This window comes from Phyllostomus hastatus, unplaced genomic scaffold, assembly GCF_019186645.2.
Source record: "Phyllostomus hastatus isolate PE091 unplaced genomic scaffold, TTU_PhHast_1.1 phas_contig_551, whole genome shotgun sequence".
Classification (NCBI taxonomy): Eukaryota; Metazoa; Chordata; class Mammalia; order Chiroptera; family Phyllostomidae; genus Phyllostomus; species Phyllostomus hastatus.
In genome coordinates this window covers 9,515,248-9,533,383 of record NW_025333909.1, presented here as the reverse complement: position 1 = coordinate 9,533,383, position 18,136 = coordinate 9,515,248, and the positions used below count along the sequence as shown (strand labels likewise).

At 39.3% G+C, this 18,136-nt stretch overlaps 1 protein-coding gene across 1 annotated transcript in view; it reads right to left on the bottom strand.

The window, feature by feature from the left end:
- Positions 1-18,136, bottom strand: part of DACH2 (dachshund family transcription factor 2) — a 420,891-nt gene that overhangs the window by 16,466 nt on the left and 386,289 nt on the right. The window contains exons 9-10 of the mRNA XM_045847472.1: positions 2,914-3,062; positions 2,642-2,789 (exon numbers count right to left, since the gene is read on the bottom strand). Of these exons, the coding sequence (XP_045703428.1) occupies positions 2,642-2,789; positions 2,914-3,062 (297 nt within the window). The remainder of the gene's footprint in view (positions 1-2,641; positions 2,790-2,913; positions 3,063-18,136) is intronic.

Genomic DNA, 18,136 nt, shown 5'->3' with positions numbered 1-18,136 from the left:
TTCCCAGTCAGGGTATATGCCTGGGTTGCAGGCCATGACCCCCAGCAACCGCACATGGATGTTTCTCTCTCTCTCTCTTTCTCCCTCCCTTCCCTCTCTAAAAATAAATAAATAAAATCTTTAAAAAAGAGAGAGAGAAAATGGTAGGTCCCTAAAAGTTAGAAGCCAATGTTACAATATGTAGTAGATTTTCCTAAGTCAATTTGAGGATGTTATTATATTTAGCATATGATTAGTTGGTTCTTTACTATAAAAATTTTCCCTACAAAGGAATATTTTTTATGACACTAATAATAATCTATTTTGAATACCAGATGCTAGAAATAAGCTAATCTCACCATACTTTAACACGACAATTTAGCCTAGAAGTATTTCATGCCTTTGGCAATAAAGAGGTTTAATTCTTTCAAAATGCAATGACTGATTTTCCATTTTAAACTAGATTAATGATTCCTAGGCCCTAAAGAAAATAAGAAACCTTCATCTACTTGACGCAAATTTCAGAATATAATATATTCCTTTGGAATAAAAGACGGTTAGTGGATTTAACTCAACTAGACTCCTCTTCCCTGTTTAGGGAGGTAATGTCTAAGGTTGTAAATTTTCCCTCCCTTTCTTTGCCTCCCCTTCTCACTCTTGAACTCTTGCAGTTAATATTTGCTTTGGGATCCAGCCATTGAAGAGTAAGCAGAGAAGGGATGAAAGCTAAAAACCACAATAGCACTTTTGCTGCCGTTTTGTGTTTTGGAGTAAATATAAGGAAGAGGTGGAAGTTATTGGTGAAGGTGAAGTTTTTCATTTCCTCTGGTTCTGATAGGAAGTAATCTCATTATCTATGTTTGTGGATAATCAAATATCTACCCAGAGTTGGAGAGTTAATTCTATTAGTGAACGGTATAGCTCCGCTCTCTCCCTACGTAAGCTACCTGATACAGTCCTCATCACTATCACCTTGAAGAGAACACTCTCCTTCCACGTAGCTTCCTTGCTTGCAGTCTTCCCGCGGGCCCCCTCTAACCTATTCCCAGCCCTGGAGTGCTCTAGCTAACTGCAATCAGACCTGGTCATCCCCCTGCTTATGTTACTGTTTTCCGTCACCTACAGGACAACGCCCGAGCTAATCTATTCCATGGCTAAAACCATCCTTCATCCTTGAGCTTCTGCCTCCCTGTTTCTGCACCATCTCCCACCAGGCACTCCAGGGAACCCAAATCCACTGTCATCACAAATTATCAACACTTGCTCGGGTATGAGGCCTCTTGCCCCGGTGCCTATGATCAATGATTCCTCTGTCCAGAGTGTCTAAATAACTGAGGAACTCTCGTGCCCTTCCTTAGCTTACTGAGTCTTCAAGATCCACGTTCAGATATCAGCATCAGAAAGCCTTCCTCAGGCGTCTGCACACTCACCACCACCAAGCTGAACTAACTACCCCCTCTCTATATAACCACATATGATGCGGGCCCCGGCTCGTGGGGTCCGCGTCATTAGGGATGGTATAGGAGACAAATTCACACGGACTACTGAGGAAAAGGGACAGCATGGCTTTTCTCTCTAGGGGAGCAAAGGCCTTGGCCCTTGCTCCAAGGAGCTCTCATTGTCTTACCGGGCACAAGACAAGAAGGCCCTCATTTACTCTGCACAGGCTTGCTTTAGGGGGTTACCTTTTACAGAAAACAAAGGAGAGGATGCCGGTAATCACATCACAGAAGAGGGAGATTTGCAAATGAAAAGGCAAAAGTGGTCAAACCGGTTACACTCACCCTTGGAAGGTTTAGCAAGGATTTTAGGAAGTTGCTTTGCAGCAAATGTCCTCAATTCAGGGGGAGGGAGTTTTAGCAAAAAGCAAGACTCAGAGCGGTCCAGGCACATTGCAGGCCTGATTCCCCACGGGAGAACCTATCTGTGGGTGTGGGTCCTGAGTATCTCCCAGTGGGTGCTGGGCCCACGCCACGCAGAGCGGCCTCCCACACACATATGCTGTACATCATTGCTCTTGCCACTTTTTCTTGAAATTAAGTGGTTGGTATGCTAGCAGTTTAAAATGTAAATCTCACAAGGATAGGAACTGAGCTATATTTTATAACCCCCAAATCTAGCACTGTTCTTGGCAAACAGTAAGCATTTCATATATAAAGATTTGTTAGATTATCTTCATCCAGATGTATTTCATAATATTGTACAGAAAAATAATAATATTCATGTTTCCAAAACAGCAAGTGGACTGAAATTCAGATGCAGTCTCTTATTTTTATTATCATGATCAATAGCGTAAATATCTTACCTTGTGGATTATACAAAGTATTTGATTCTTAGCTTGTTATTTGTTTTTTTTAAAAAAATATTTTATTTATTTATTTTTAGAGAGGGGGAGGGAGAAAGAGAGGGAGAAAAACATCCATGTCTGACTGCCACTTGAGCACCCCCTCCTGGAGACCTGGCCCGCAACCCAGGCACGTGCCCTGACTGGGAATCGAACCAGAAACCCCTTGGTTCACAGGCTGGCACTCAATCCGCTGAGCCACACCGGCCAGGGACATTTGTTATGAGCATTTCTAAGCTATCCCTGAGAACATTTCTAATACTTTTTGAAAATATCACACCATAGTATTTACTCTATACCTGATGTGGTTCAACTTACTTCTGCTTTGGAGCTCAACTGCTATTTGCCTTTCCAGATTTTCTCTAATTTCTTTTTCTCTATAGAGCTCCAATCGCAGGTCCTTTTTCTCTTGTTGAATCTGCTTCTCCTGGATGCGCGCATTATCCAGGGCCACTTTCAGAAGACCCTGTCAAAGGACAGCAAAGGACATGCAGTTCAGCTCGTCTGTTTTAGCTTTCAAATACAACAGAATGTATGGAGGTGCTAATGTCTTGTATTACATTTATTTTGTTTATAGAAATATTGTTGACCTGAATGTTGGTCAACAGAGTCTCCACTGAAGACAGACTGTCAGCGAAAATGAAGGGGCCGGGGAATCCAGGAGGCAACGCCTGCCCAGGAGGCAGTTGCATCTTGTCCAGTGGAGACTTGATCATTGGGATTTGAACTGCTACGTCTTCTGCAAAAAAACAAAATGAGCATCAGAAGATTCGAGAATAAACGGCTCAAAATGCTCGCTGTGTTTCATTCGCCTCTAATAGCATCCCTAAAGATTTTGTTTCTCAAATGAAGTGGAAAAAAAAAAACCACCTCCTAATTAGAAGTCAAACCTATGCCCCAGACCCCTCTAATTTAAAAAAAACGATTGTTTCAGAAAAGAATCAGTGAAAATAAAGCAACATTTACTGCTAAAAATCATAACATTTGAAGAAACAAATGTAATATATGTTTGTGAATGCCTATAAATTAATCAGACAACTTCCTGGTACAGCATAAATTGATTTTTGTTTTTTCTCTTGAAATCTATCTATCTATCTATCTACTTACCTATCTATCTAATCTATCTACCTATCTCTATTCTTTTTAACACCTTTATCAAGGAATAATTGACATACAACAGAATTCGCCTATTTTAAATGTATGCTTCAATGACTTAGTAAATTTACAGAGTTGTGTGACCATCATAACAAATCTGATTTCATAGTTGTCATGGTTTTTGTTCGGGATTTCTTGTGTGGGAAGCTGGGGTGTAGAATCTCGGGCACCTTCTGTGAAATGGGATAACATTATCTCTGGATAAAATGCTCTTCAAATAGACCATCTTTACAACTTTCAATTTCCCAAAACCTATAGGGCTAAAAATGCCAAGCAATTATTTGTAGAGAATCAAAATCATTTTCACTGATTATTTGCATTAAAGCTTCACATTGTTTAAGTCCAAACTATTATAAACAGCATTTGTGTATGTCTTAAAGTATTCAATAAAAGGCATACGTTATTAGCCTATGGAGTTTCTTTTAACACATGAAGCTATAAACAACACGCTCTCAAGAATGTTTTTCTAGTACAACTTAAAAATAATATATATTTTTAAAGATTTTATTTATTTATTTTTAGGGAGGGAAGGGAGAGAGAGAGAGAGAGAGAGAGAGAGAGAGAGAGAGAGAGAGAGAGAGAGAAAGAGAAACCTCAATGTGCAGTTGCTGGGGGTTATGGCCTGCAACCCAGGAATGTACCCTGGCTGGGAATCGAACCTGGGACACTTTGGTTCCCAGCCCGCGCTCAATCCACTGAGCTACGCCAGCCAGGGCTTAAAAATAATATTTTGATAATAAATGTGTGGTGTGTGTTTTCTACAACTTTCTTATTGTAAAATTAACCCTAACCTTTTATAGAATGTTCCTTCCTCCCCTCCTTTCCCTCCTTCCAGGGGCAATGAACAAATTACCAAAATCCTGTGATCTCTTTCAAGCACAACATTTAAATCCTTGAAATGTCCCATTAGAAAAAGAAAATCTTAAGATATGTCTTGGGCAACATCTCTCATATGTCTAAAGTGCATTTCTGAATAACTAACTAAGCAACACTATGTCTTATTTGTGTTATTTGAAGTCTGTATGTATAGCCAGCATTTTGTCTTCAGACACGTGTGCATTAGATGGATGGAGTGACTTCAAAATGCTCTATCCACATTAATAATAACTGAAGAGGTTCTACACCTTCACATGGCTGTTTAACAATCTTAAACTAGAATTTTATGTAGCCTACAGGTCTATTTTTAAAAAGTGAACTGCCGCAAAGTTAGAACACTGACTTCCTCCTGAGTTAGAGATAACGTGATGCTTCTTCTGAATAAATATTTTGTACCAGTAGCGGAGTTCTCAAATTAATGGGATCCTTGTTATGCATCACTCTGTACACGCATTTAACTGAGTGGAAACAATTCAAACATTACAAACAAGATACCTGACACAGAGAGCAATACTTCAGCATGCAGGAGACAAAATTATAACCACATTAAAATCGCCAGAAGTCTTCTACCTGGAGATGAAAGAAATGCCATGACATTGGCTAAAAGGAAAATTACTCCTGTCTATGAAGACAGGTTGCATGCTCTATGGTTTGTGTCGCTGTACAGTAGATTGAAGTTTCATAATGGTATTACTCTTCTTTAAAGAGACAGACACGGCTGAATTAGGTGCTGTTTGCTGCACTGAGGGTCCAATGCAAAAAGAATCATATTTCATCAGACCTAGTCAACACCGGGAAAATAAATAGAAATATAAGAGGTACGCAGGCAATGATTCATTCTGAGAATCTGGCCCAGGAGAGACACAGGCAGACAGCACACAGATCTAAGCTCCTACCGAAAGACAAATAGGGCGCCGAGGGCGGGAGTTGGGCTGGCCGTGTAGCAGAGGTCACATCGATTTTCAGCAGCGGTTTTCACACAGATGAGATAACCCTGGACTCGATTTGGCCCATTGTTCATATCCTACCTGTCCCACAAGCAATATATCTCCCAGTCCCAGAAAAGGGCAGTAAAGAAGAAGGATTCTACTTATGACTTCTTATGATTAAGTTTCTGTGATAAGCAAACATGTTTTCTTCAGACCAAGGTCACATTGCGTGTTAAGGTCTATAATAGCCAAAAACTAGGACAAGTGTGTTATGCTCTGGTGTATATCAGTGGGAACTGTCAAATTGGTTTTTTTTTTTTTTTTTGCATTTAAATTACATGCTACAAAATGAATAGTAAATGTATAAGAAATCTGTTTTGATCTTGTAATAATAGGTCTTCACATCTGAATGACATCTACATTTTGCTCTGAGTTTAAATAGGTGCACCATTATGTGGGAAGTTATTAGGTAGACTTGAGGAACTCTTCATTGGCAATGGAAGTGAATACAGGTGAGTACTAGAAACATAGTTTGTCAGCTGAAGAAGAGCATCCTTCGTGATCCATGGAGAAAGAGTTTGGATTGAGATTTTTCTATTTCAAAAGCTGGAATTCAAACTGTATATTTTAAAGCTTTTCCCAACCCTTGTGACGTAATGACAGAGACCGAAAGATAAAGACAGGATAACTGCTGTGTAGCTGAGGACGTGAACAACCTCCTCCTTCTTGAAGCAACGTGGTGACTGCGTAGAGTGAGCTTGTTAGACCTGCCATACTTTGTAATAGCGCCTGGGGATCCATTCGGAAAGCAAGCTCTTAATGTCAACTTCTTGCTTAAATATTGACAAGAACTTTACTTGCAGAAAAAAAAAATGAAACGAACATATGGCAAAGCCTCAGAATGGAAAAGCTCCCATTAAAATGGAAGTCAAAGCTGCTAGACCCTTTATCCACAGGACTCCAGTGCTTATTTTCTCCCTTTCTCTGGGCTTAAGTCTTTCCTGTTTCCTCTGGGGTTTGAGGACTGCGATACAAAACCAGAAACTGAGCCCAGCTGACTTACTTAGCAGGAAAAAAAAATGCAGCTATCTACCCAGTCCTGAGTTGGTAGTCTTTTTTAAAAAAATAATTTTAAATTTATTTTTAGAGAGAGGGCAAAGGAGAGAGAAAGAGAGGGAGAGAAACTTCGGTGTGTGGTTGTCTCTCGTGCACCCCCTGCCGGGGACCTGGCCCGCAACCCAGGCGTGTGCCCTGACTGGGAATCGAACTGGTGACCCTTTGGTTCGCAGGTCTGTGCTCAACCCACTGAGCCACACCAGCCAGGATCTTAGCTGGTATTCTTTAACAAATAAATTCTATTTCATCATTTGACTTGAGAGCTTTTCCCTAGATATAGCTGGCCCAAGGGACATTCTGCACAAGCAAGACACCTGCTTTGCTCTTCCAATGACAACAAAATATCCCAGTGCCATGTAATGATCTGACCTGCGTGACCGTAAGGAAGCGTTCATGGTGTGAGTTGAACAATGACTCAAGTGCTGCCATCCTCAAAGGTGGAAAAGAAAAACTTGATTCCAAAAGTCTAATGTATCTTTAGGGAGACAAAATAATAAATGGTGCTGATGAGTGAAAATGAAAAGGTAATAGCAAGCCCTGGCTGGTGTAGCTCAGTGGATTGAGCGCGGGCTGGGAACCAAAGTGTCCCAGGTTCGATTCCCAGTCAGGGCACATTCCTGGGTTGCAGGTCATAACCCCCAGCAACCGCACATTGATGACTCTCTCTCTCTCTCCCCCTTCCCTCCCTAAAAATAAATACATAAAATCTTAAAAAAAAAAAAGAAAAGGTAATAGCAGAGGAATGAATGGTCAGCAGCCTGAGAATGTGAGGTAGAATACTTCAAAAACCCATTATGGCGCTGCTGTCCTCTGGATCCTTATATTAGTGGTTTGGCAAAACAAGCTCCTTTGTCAATCATGAATTAGAAGTAAATCATCCTTCAGATAAAATATCATGCTAATAACAAATATTGCATCCATGAGAATTTGGAAGATGTATGATACCCGGTCCTTGGCTTTAAGGAGATGAGACATTATTTTGGAGACAAAGTTCACAGGTTCCAGAAGCGGAAAATGGCGTGTGAAATCCCGTGGCATGGATGGTTAAGTGTCTCGAACTGTTAAAAGTAGGAGAGATCATTCAGGTCTGGAGTAAGCACCCAAGCTAATCTAGCTGAAAAGTATTCCCACTGGCCTTAAATTAAAGTCCCAGGAAACTTCCCCAGGATATGAGGTGTGCCAACATGAAAATGTTCCTTGTTGAAACCAGTGTTAAAAAAACTGGATTAAACAATATTAAACAGTTTTCCTTAAAGCAAAGGCTGTGGACAGATGACAGGGTGTCCAGTGAAGTTTGAATTTCAGATAAACAGCAAACTATTTCTTAACATAAGCATGTGCAAAACATTCCACGGGACATCTTCATACTAAAAAATGATTCTCTGTTTATCTGAAACTGAAATTTTACTGGGTATCCTGTTTTCTATTCTTTTTTTAACTTGCTAAATCGATTCAAGCCAGACATCTTAGAGCCTTTAAAATGCTAATACTGAATATTAACATATGTTACATGTTAATGTAGGCATCTGAGACCGTAACAATGAAGAGCAAAAAATGATGAAGCCAGAGTGTTTAGGTTTGAAAGCCTGCTCTATGATTTGCAAGCCCCTAGGTAAAGTACGTAACCTTTCTGTGCCTGGGTTTCTGCATCTGTAAATCGAGGATAATAATAACCATAATAATGCATAATCTCATAGGGTTGCTAAACAGATTAATGAGCTACTAGTTGTAACTTTGGCAGAAAAATTCCTGACCCAAAGTAGAGGCAATATAAGTGTTTGCTAAATAAATTAAATGGTAATTGAAAATTCCAAAGAGTAGAGAAGGGAGAATATATTTGACCACCGAAGTATCCATGAACACCTCATGAAGCAACATGTTTGGAAAGACCCTTTTCTGAGTAATAATTGGATGAGCCCAGTATCACCCTAAAGTGGGCTTTCAGGTATCCAAAGGTCTGAGAAGACTTCTTAAGTCTACGTGAGTTAACCGACTGGAGAGTGATATTGTAACAGTCTCCATCAGAAGTGGGCAAACAGGAGGCTGGGAGGTAAAAGTGAACAAAAGAAGCTGACATTTTAAAGAGATGACTTCAGGAAAGATGGGAGGGGAGGGCACCCATTTACATCAACTAGCTGCCCTTTGAGGTGATAATGTTTTGTTACCAGGACTTGTCGGTAAAATAGCCTCAGGGCGCCAATGTAACCCTGCTCTGAAACTTCTCAAAGTTTGGAGGGCAGATCGTTCATTGTGCTCCCCGCCAGGAAGTGGGGCCATCAGTTCTGACAACCAGGGAGGAAACTTCTCTTCATCTGGCTCACATAAGGAAGAAAAACTGACGGGCAATTCAGGTGTTAATTTTAAAATAACTCCTTTTTTTTTTTTTTTTTTTTTGGCTTAGCTAGCACATAGTAGAGAGGATTAGAGCAGGGTACAAAGAAGCATGTGATTAGTCCAGCACCTTAACAGTAATGGCTCTTAACTTTATCCTGCATCAGGAGGTCCTGAAGGTCTTTTATAAAATGTTCTCAACTGGCAAAGTTTGCGTGATTCAGTAGGACTTGGCAACTGGAATTCTAAGTGCCCAATAGATGGTTGATTGTGCTGGTGTGAAGGCCACGGTTTCAGAAACCACTGGGCTATTATATAAAAGGTCAATTGTTTTCCATTTAAAGATCATTAATATTCCTTTTTCTATAACAGTATCTTTTCAACCCGTTGTCTTTGCAAATTAAAGAAAAATCAAAATCATGTCTAATTTTAAGTATATATTTTCACAGCTTCAAGAAATTGCTTAAAATGAGAGAGATGCATTAACTAGCCTGTTATACATGCCTAGAGATTCTGAAAATCAATTTACATTGCTCCAGAAAAACTGCATAATGGAACCTATTTGTAACAGAATCAGAAAACAAAATAGTAAAAAAAAATACATTATGCAGGTAAAAGCAGTTTTCTAAGAGTGACTGTAACATAAGCACTTGTTTAATAAGGAAAACAGCAGTTCCACGGATTAATCCTTAAATACTATTTCCTTGTATCCATGAAAAGTAGGGAATGGCTAATTTGGCAGGAATAAGATTAAAAATTAAAGATGATTCAAAATCAGAATGACACTGTCAGAAAAAAAAACTTAGCAAAAATTGCCTATATAAGCAATAGTTTAATAGTTTGTCGCTGATATGAACTCCTTAAATGAGGAATGTGTAGATAATTAGACATGTTTGATATTTATATTAATATGCTCATTAATAACTAGTCATACCTATTTCTAACCTGCTCCCTCTTGCTCTCTCTCTCTCTCTCTCTCACATACACACACACAAACATGCACGCACACTGGTGAGGAGATATAGTAATTTTTCTGTTTTAGCTAAAAAAGTGAGGCACCAAGCCACCGTATTTGTAGTACAGAAAAAAAGTTTAAGGGTTTTCCTAATGGAAGTGTCTTGAAATCATAATCAAAACACTGTTGTAATCAGGGCCAGTTCAAGACGACTCTTATCATTTAATTTCATTATTTTACAAAGCTGAAATTGTCATTAAAATAAATTTCTATTATTAGGGCCAAGTGCCACCATTTTTCTTTCCTATATAAGCCAGCATTAACAGCACGGGAGCTATTGCTTGTCATCGGAAAATCTCAAGGTTTTAGCAAAGATATGGGCACTATTATGAATGCACAACTCAATAACATTCACCAAATGCACAATCTTATTTATTTTTTGTTACACTGATCGGGATGACATTGGTTAATGGTTCATGAGATTATATAGGTTTTAAGTGTACGATTCTATGGTGTGCCCAACACCCAGAGTCAGGTCTCCTTCCACCGCCATGTATTTGACCCCCTTTATCACTAAGTACCTCCCCCAACACCCCGCTTCCATCTGGTAACCAATATACTGGTGTCTGTATCTAGGAGGTTTTCTTGTTTGTTTTGTTGCTTTGTTTACTCCTATATTTCACATAGAAGTAAAATCATATGTAAAGTAGTACAGCCACTGTGGAAAACAATATGGAAGTTCCTCAGAAAATCAAGAACAGAGTTACCACATGACCTAGCAACTGCTCTTCTGGGTAGCTAATTGAAAAGTTTAAAAACATATGTTCACAAAGACAGATGCACCCCTATGATGGTTGCAGCATCATTCACGGTGGCCGACACATGGGGACAACGCAAGTGTCCTTTGACAGGTGATTGGATAAAGATGTGGGATGTATATGATAGGGGGCTTTAAGACTTGGAAAATTTTAGCTTAAAGTAAATAGCCATAAATCTAGCAAGTGATGTGTACGTTGAGTTTTTGTTTCAGAAACTACAGATAAGGCTCATCTGGCACCTGAGAAAAAGCGGCTGACCTTCTGGGGTGCTGGCTAGAGATTACCGCCTGGAGACACCCGTACCAGGCGACTACCCCTCCCCCTTGGAGACAACTGTTGAATTTCAAGGCTTCACCAACTGCTGTTTGCCCTCCCCCAACCCCCTTATAAAAGATCTGGCCAGGAAAGAAAGGGGAAGATGGTTTGTTAGGGTATGAACCCACCATCTTCTCGGATCGCCGGCCATCTGAATAAAGCGCCCATAAAAGATTCAATCACTGTCATTGCTTACTGGATCTGGTAGTGACAGGCAGCCCGAGTGCTGGTGTCTTTTCTGGTTACATATTTACTAAGGAATTCTACTCAGCCATAAGAAAAGATCAAAGAATGCCCTGTGCAACAACGTGGATGTACCTTGGCAAAGGAGTCAGACAGAAAAACTCAAGAATCACGTGGTTGCACAATTTATATTTAGACATTATCTATGGCTACAAAAGCTGATCTCATCTGATGAACAAGCTCTTTTTTGGTAAAATATTAACAATCAGAAATAATCCATAAGATACAGGCAAGGGAGCAGGAAAGGGTACACATCATCTCTAGAACACATTAATGTGTCATATTTCATGTTGTCCTCGTCTTCATTTCCAAGTAGTTTGCAGGGCTTGTTTCAATTTTACCCCCCCACTATTTCGATATTCACATTTAACTTAATGACATTTATCAGAAGCACTCACTGACTAACTACTCAGTTCATTGCATTGTGTTGTAAACTGAAATGAGTTCTCGGACTTGTAAGTTAAAGAGGGCAGTAGTGAGTTTCTCTAATAATTAGATTCGACAAATTCTTTTTTCTATATGACAAAGAAAACTAATTTCAAAAAGTCTCAGTGAACTATAAAGTTTCACTTGGAACTTGATAGTGAATGATTCACTTTATAGTGAATCATTTCACTTGATAAAGTGGATCATTTAGTTTAACCTCGATAAGTATTCAATCACCAGATACACCCGCTTTCTTCTTTTAATTATTTCCCCCTTAAATGTGTGAATCTGAACAGGACTAGATCTCCCTATGTCTTCGGATGTCACATCTCTAAACTTCAACATCCCTTTGTGTAGAACAGGCAAAACTACCTCGGAGTGTTTGTAGGAGGTTTAAATGAGAAACATTAATACAACAACATATCACTGTTCTTAGTACACACTCAGTAAAAACTGGCTGAATCGGAAGCTAGGCTAGCCTTCTAGAAATGCAATGCTTTAGAGAAAGGGTTGCATCAAATGCACACTGATCCCAAGATTTAACCTCTCACAGTGTCAACAATGAAAAAGTAAAATAAAGAATATAGTCGCTGTTCGCTTATTGAAAAAATATATACCATGGTTAGTATAGATTAAAAAATAGATGAAAAGGTTTGGTTCGTGTAGCAGACATTAATTAAGGTTTTATATTATTGTTTTGTTTTTCCTGATAATCAGATAAAAATGAAACCTACAATTTTGTAACTGAAATCTCTCAGTGTTTTATTCCCATGAGAATTGAACATTTAAAGTAAGTGTGCTTTTTACTAAAAAAAAAAAAAAAAAAACAAGAAAAATCTATCTTGAATTTCCTGGCAAATTAGGGCTTATTTTATTAGTGTTGAAATCCCTTCACCTACTACTTGTTACAAGTATTTATGGATCCATATGGAATGGCAGATGTTGAAGACACTTTCATCTTCTATAATAAGAGCTTTGATTTGAATGAAGAATTGAATACATTTATTGAATATACATTTTTGAATTATTATAAGTGTATATCTATGAACATTGGGCTACGTAGGATCTTTTGGATTGGTGTTTCAGGATTCTTAGGGTATAATCCCGGCAGTGGAATTGCTGGGTGAAAAGGCAGTTCCATTTTTAATTTTCTAAGGAAATTCCACGCTGTTTTCCACAGTGGCTGCCCCAGTCTGCATTCCTGCCAACAATGTACTAGGCAGGGTTGTCTCTTCTCCACATCCTTGCCAGCAGTTATTATTTGTTGATTTGTTTATGATGACCATTCTGACTGGGGTGAAGTGCTCTTTCACTGTGGTTTTAATTTGCATCTCTCTGATGGCTAGTGATGCTGAGATTCCTTTTATGTGTCTCTGGGCCCCCTGTATGTCCTCCTTGGAGAAGTGTCTGTTCAGGTCCTTTGCCCATTTTTAATTGGGTTTTTTGTCTTCCTGGAGTGGGGTCATGTGAGTTCTTTATATATTTTGGAGCTCAAACCCTTGTCTGAGGTAGCACTGGCAAATATATTTTCCCATAGGGTTGGTTCTCTTTTCATTTTGCTGATGTTTTCACTCTATGAATCCTGAAACACCAATCCAAAAGAACCTATGCACCCCAATTTACAATAGCCAAGTGTTGGAAGCAACCTAAGTGCCCATCAATGAGTGAGTGGATCAAAAAACTGTGGTACATTTACACAATGGAATATTATGTAGCACAAAGAAAGAAGGAGCTCCTAGCCTTTGTGACAGCATGGATGGAACTGGAGAGCATTATGCTAAGTGAATAATCCAGGCAGTGAAAGACAGATACCATATGATCTCACCTATAAGTGGAACCTAATCAACAAAACAAACGAATGAGCAAAATAGAACCAAAGACATGGAAATAAAGAACAAACGGACAGTGACTGGAGGTGGGGGGAGGGAGGTAACAGGGACAGAAGAGAAGGGTCATCAGGGACCCATGGACAAAGCCACAGGGGGTTAGGACTGAGGATGGGAGGTGAGGGGTGGGTGAGGATGTGGGGAGTGGTGGGAGGAAAATGGAGACAATTGTACTTGAACAACAATAAAAAAAAGATTATGTCTATGCTCTGGCTGGGTCTATGCAGACAAAATAGTGTATGATGCATTTATTAGCCTGAAAACACTTCAAAGCTTCAAACATAAAAGGAACAATGTTTGGGTCACTGAAATTACTCTAACTGCCCTAACCAATTAGAACTGCACAGGGAGTTTCTCAGCTTTCAACTTCCAGGGACAGGTCAGTTCTTTGTGATTTTCTCTTTTATTTCCCTATCTGATCCCATCCTTTCACATACTTATGGTCAATGATACTTGTTTAGGGGAAAAAGTATTTTTTAAGATTTACTTAGCACAAAGCCCCCCCAAAAATCAACAACTAATATGAAACGCAGTTGTCTCATACTTGCTATATCTGTGAATGTTGAAATATTATGAACTCAGCCAGGAAACACTGTAATGTGAAAAAAGGAAATAATAAGGAAATTAAGAACTGTTATCTAATATCTTGCAATACTAAAATCTTGTAACCAGACTCCACCAAACCACACAGTCTTGCTGTCTTAGATTCCAACTCGATGAAATCGTTCTCTGTTTATGATTTGGGTAAAGAACTTTAAGGATCAACATTACAACATTTGATTTCAATGAACTCACATTCAGTCTTGTATCTATGTAGCCCTTGATGACTTGATGTAACATGCCTCCATCCCCTGAGCTGCTGTACGTATTATTTCCATTAGAGATTATAATTTTCTTAATCTGAATCGACCATTAGGGAAAGATCACCACCTCTGTGCCCACTGTCACCCCCCAGCCATTATTCAAGTACCATATTTTTTATTACACACATTGAAATGACCTCCCGTTCCTGGTTTCTGACAATGGATTCCACCTCACCTTTAGTTAAAACATAGTGGACATTGGTGTGTATTGTTTTATTGCTTCAGCTGCAACTCCCAGAGGATACTTCCTTACCCGTATACTGACAATATGTGCTCTATCTTCTCCCGTTTGCCCAAATGGGGACTCTGAGGTTAGCACAATTTTATTACTGACACATCATAGCTTTCTCGACTTTGTAACCCTTCCCAAATCTAAGGTATACAGAGGCTGCATTTTCTGGTCCCAGATAATGATTTCTTATTAACTTTTCAATGGAATAAAACATATTACAAAGGACAGTTCTGCTATTATGTCTTCCCCTGCTTACACTTCATAAAGATTCTGTGGCATGTCCTGCATCGAAGCCAAGAAGTATAGACCCAACAGTGGTATTTGCCCATAGATGGAAGATGCCCTTACTAAAATAGAAAGACATAACAAGAACAAGTGACTGGGGTCCACTTCAATAAAACAGTGGCCTTTAAACTGTATTACCCTTACAACGATGGCATTCCCTTTGGCACAGTCTGTATACAGTTTCCAAGCTATATACGCAGTTTGAATGTTTTTGCAATTCTGTTTTGGTCCAAGCAGATACAATGTTTGTAGAGGCTGCATCTAGGGAGCTGTAAAACTGGTGGAAAACATATTTCTCCACGATATTTTAGTGCTCTAGAAAATTCAATCACAGGAGAGAATGTTTTGCTGTAAACAACTTAAAAGCCTTATAAAGACAATGGCTTCCCACAGCACTTATTTAAATAACTTTAACAGCTAGAATAGAGTAGTCCTTTTTATATATCAAAGCTCAGGTGTTTTAATTTCCTTGACTTTTCAAGGGAATTGTTCTTGAAATCTAAAATATTATTTTGTTAATCAATGTCACCCCAATAAACGGAATATATTTAAAAAATAATTAATGAAAAATAAGTAAAAAATCATATTATTCCTTTTCCTGTGGGAAAAAAAATAAGTGTAATGTAATCTGTATGCTGGTGTGGACATGAATAACCAGGCTACCAATTGGCAATATTATAATGTTTACCAAAATGAAGCCAGAAAACGCATTTTGCCTTCAACGTAGGATTTACTCTTCTGCACGGGGTGTGGTTTGGTGATGATAACTTACCAGAGAAAAATGACACTTTATTGATACACACTGCATGTGCTATATATGTTTCTGCAAAGTTCTAATGAGCCAGAGTAATGGGCATCCCTCACAGTAGAGTAAACTAGGGTTGAAATTAGAAGCCAAGACAGTCGAATCCTGAGGTCAGGATTTTTGGAGTTGAAATTTGGGGATAGACGTTTTCATTTTTATGCTTCTTCAGGTTTTTCAAAATGTGAAGAATGAATACAAATTAAATTCCTCACTGTTACATGATGCCTTCTATTCAGTCCTGATACACTTTAATTCCGTGTTTGCGAACGGGAAGAGTGCGCGCACCACTCAAGCAAAGTGAAAGGGCATGCTCCACGCCCTTTGTTTACCCCATCAAGTTTCTTCTCTCCTGTGTATTCCAGTAATCAATTTTATGAAGTGCCAGCTTTCCTCAAAATTGACTGGTAGTTCCCAATCTGCAGTTTTTTTAAGTAGCACAGTACGATCATGAAATGCAAATCCTGCAATAACTACTTCCTCTCCAGTTGCCTTTATTTCTTCAGCTGTGTTATATGTTGGCCAACATATGGGAAACTCTTAAACCTCTCATGAACATTAATCATTCCCCCCTCACTGTTACACAGGTACGCAATATTGAAGAAAGAAAAGGTATATTACCATATTTGTGTTTGTGGTTTACTCTTAACTCCAGACTTGCACTGTATACACCCTACTGGATGCTTCAGTGTGATACTCCGGCATGACAAACCACTGAGAAAGCAAGCCTATCGGTTTATTAAGGTCACTTATCACAACCGCAGGCTCGAATTCTCATAACCCTTTGCTCTTCCTTTTGACTCTCCCACGTCTAATCTGCCAACAGGTTCTCTGAACACTACCTTTAAATATCTCCTGTTCCAAACACTTTACCCTGGGATGCTTAAAATAGCTACCTTAGCGGGATTCCATACATTTGGTCTTTCCCTACACTGCTACCTACATTCTGGACAATATATTAAATGGCCCCAAAGCAATTTTATTTTCTGTGAATAAACTAATAGGCCCTCAGGGACTTCCAGAATTTTATGCTTCCCTCACAAATGCTCTCGGACAAAAACTCTGTTGTCATCAAACTGTTTGACTCTGTTACCTACTGCTCATAAAGACTTTTTCATTTCTATAATTTTTCTTCAGCAAGGATGTCTGGAATATTTCCCCATCTCCTACATGTTTTTTAAATAATACCTATCTTTTAAGATTTTCAACTCATCTTCTTCATTAAAGCTTTTCCTGTCAGCCCTGGCTGGTGTGGCTCAGTGGATTGAGTGCAGGCCTGCAAACCAAAGGGTCACTAGTTCGACTCCCAGTCAGGGCACATGCCTGGGTTGCGGGTCAGGTCCTCAGTAGGGGGTGCACAAGAGGCAACCACACATTGATGTTTCTCTCCGTCTCTTTCTCTCTCCCTTTGTAACAGGGTGCAGCCGAGAGGGGAGCCCCAAATAGGGATTTGTAATAGGGTCCAGAAGAGCTTGGAGATCATTGGCTCCACACCACAGGGCCACACCTGCCCCGAATGCGGGCAGCTGTGGCCAATTGTGAGAGGAGTCGGAAATGGGGCTGCAGAGGAAGATGGGCGCTGGGATTTAAAGGGAGGCACGGCAGCCATTGGGGTCTCTCTTTTTGGGACCATCCATCTGTTTAGGACCACGCGGCTTTGGTGAGAGTCAGGACCACGAGGCTTTGGAGGTGCTCCCTTTTGCCACATGGAGGGTGCGGGGAGGACTGTGTGCATTTGTGGGGAACTTTAGTTTGTGTTATTTCAAATGAATAATAAATTCCTTTCCTTTTCACGGATGTCTGGTATTAAGAGACATCTTTCCTCAGGTGGTGGGCAAAACAAACCCGGTAGGTGGGGAGGAACCCCTGGAGAAAAAAAGGGGGGTCTTTTATATCGTTCAGCGCCCCCCTGCTCTGTTCTGTGGCACCTTCTCTTCTCTAAAAATAAATACATAAAATGTTTTTTAAAAAGCTTTTCCTGTCTATCTCATCCCATAATAACCTTCTACTTCTCTGAATTCTTAGTATGAATTTTCTGAACCATACATACAGAAACTTGTACTATGTACTAAAATACGTCTCTCATAATCTTACTTACTAATCCTTTTATCAGTAATTAAATATTCATATATTAATGACTGAAATCCCCCATTAGACGTTAAATTATTTAAGAGGGGACTGTTGCCCACTTTTTATTCTCTTTTTCTTCTGCAGATGCTACCATTTTGCCACATACCACTGTTGACACTCAATACATGTTTGTAGTTTGAGTTCTACGCTGTATAGAATGAGAAACAATCAGAATATTCAAAGGGTTTAGGGCCATGCAGAGAACACCATACTATTAAAAGAGGCTCACCATAATCATACACAACGTGAGTGGTGTATACACATAAAACTATTTTGATCCTTTTTGCTGAACCAATTTGGTACAAAGCATTTTTTAATAAGTTCAGAGAAAGAGAAATCAAATCAATTTTCTTCCAGAATTGACATGTTTTCAGGTTGAATTGATTGTCCAATTCAATTTTAATGACAAAACTCTGTGATTTTCCTATGCAAAACGAAAGAATTTCTGTAG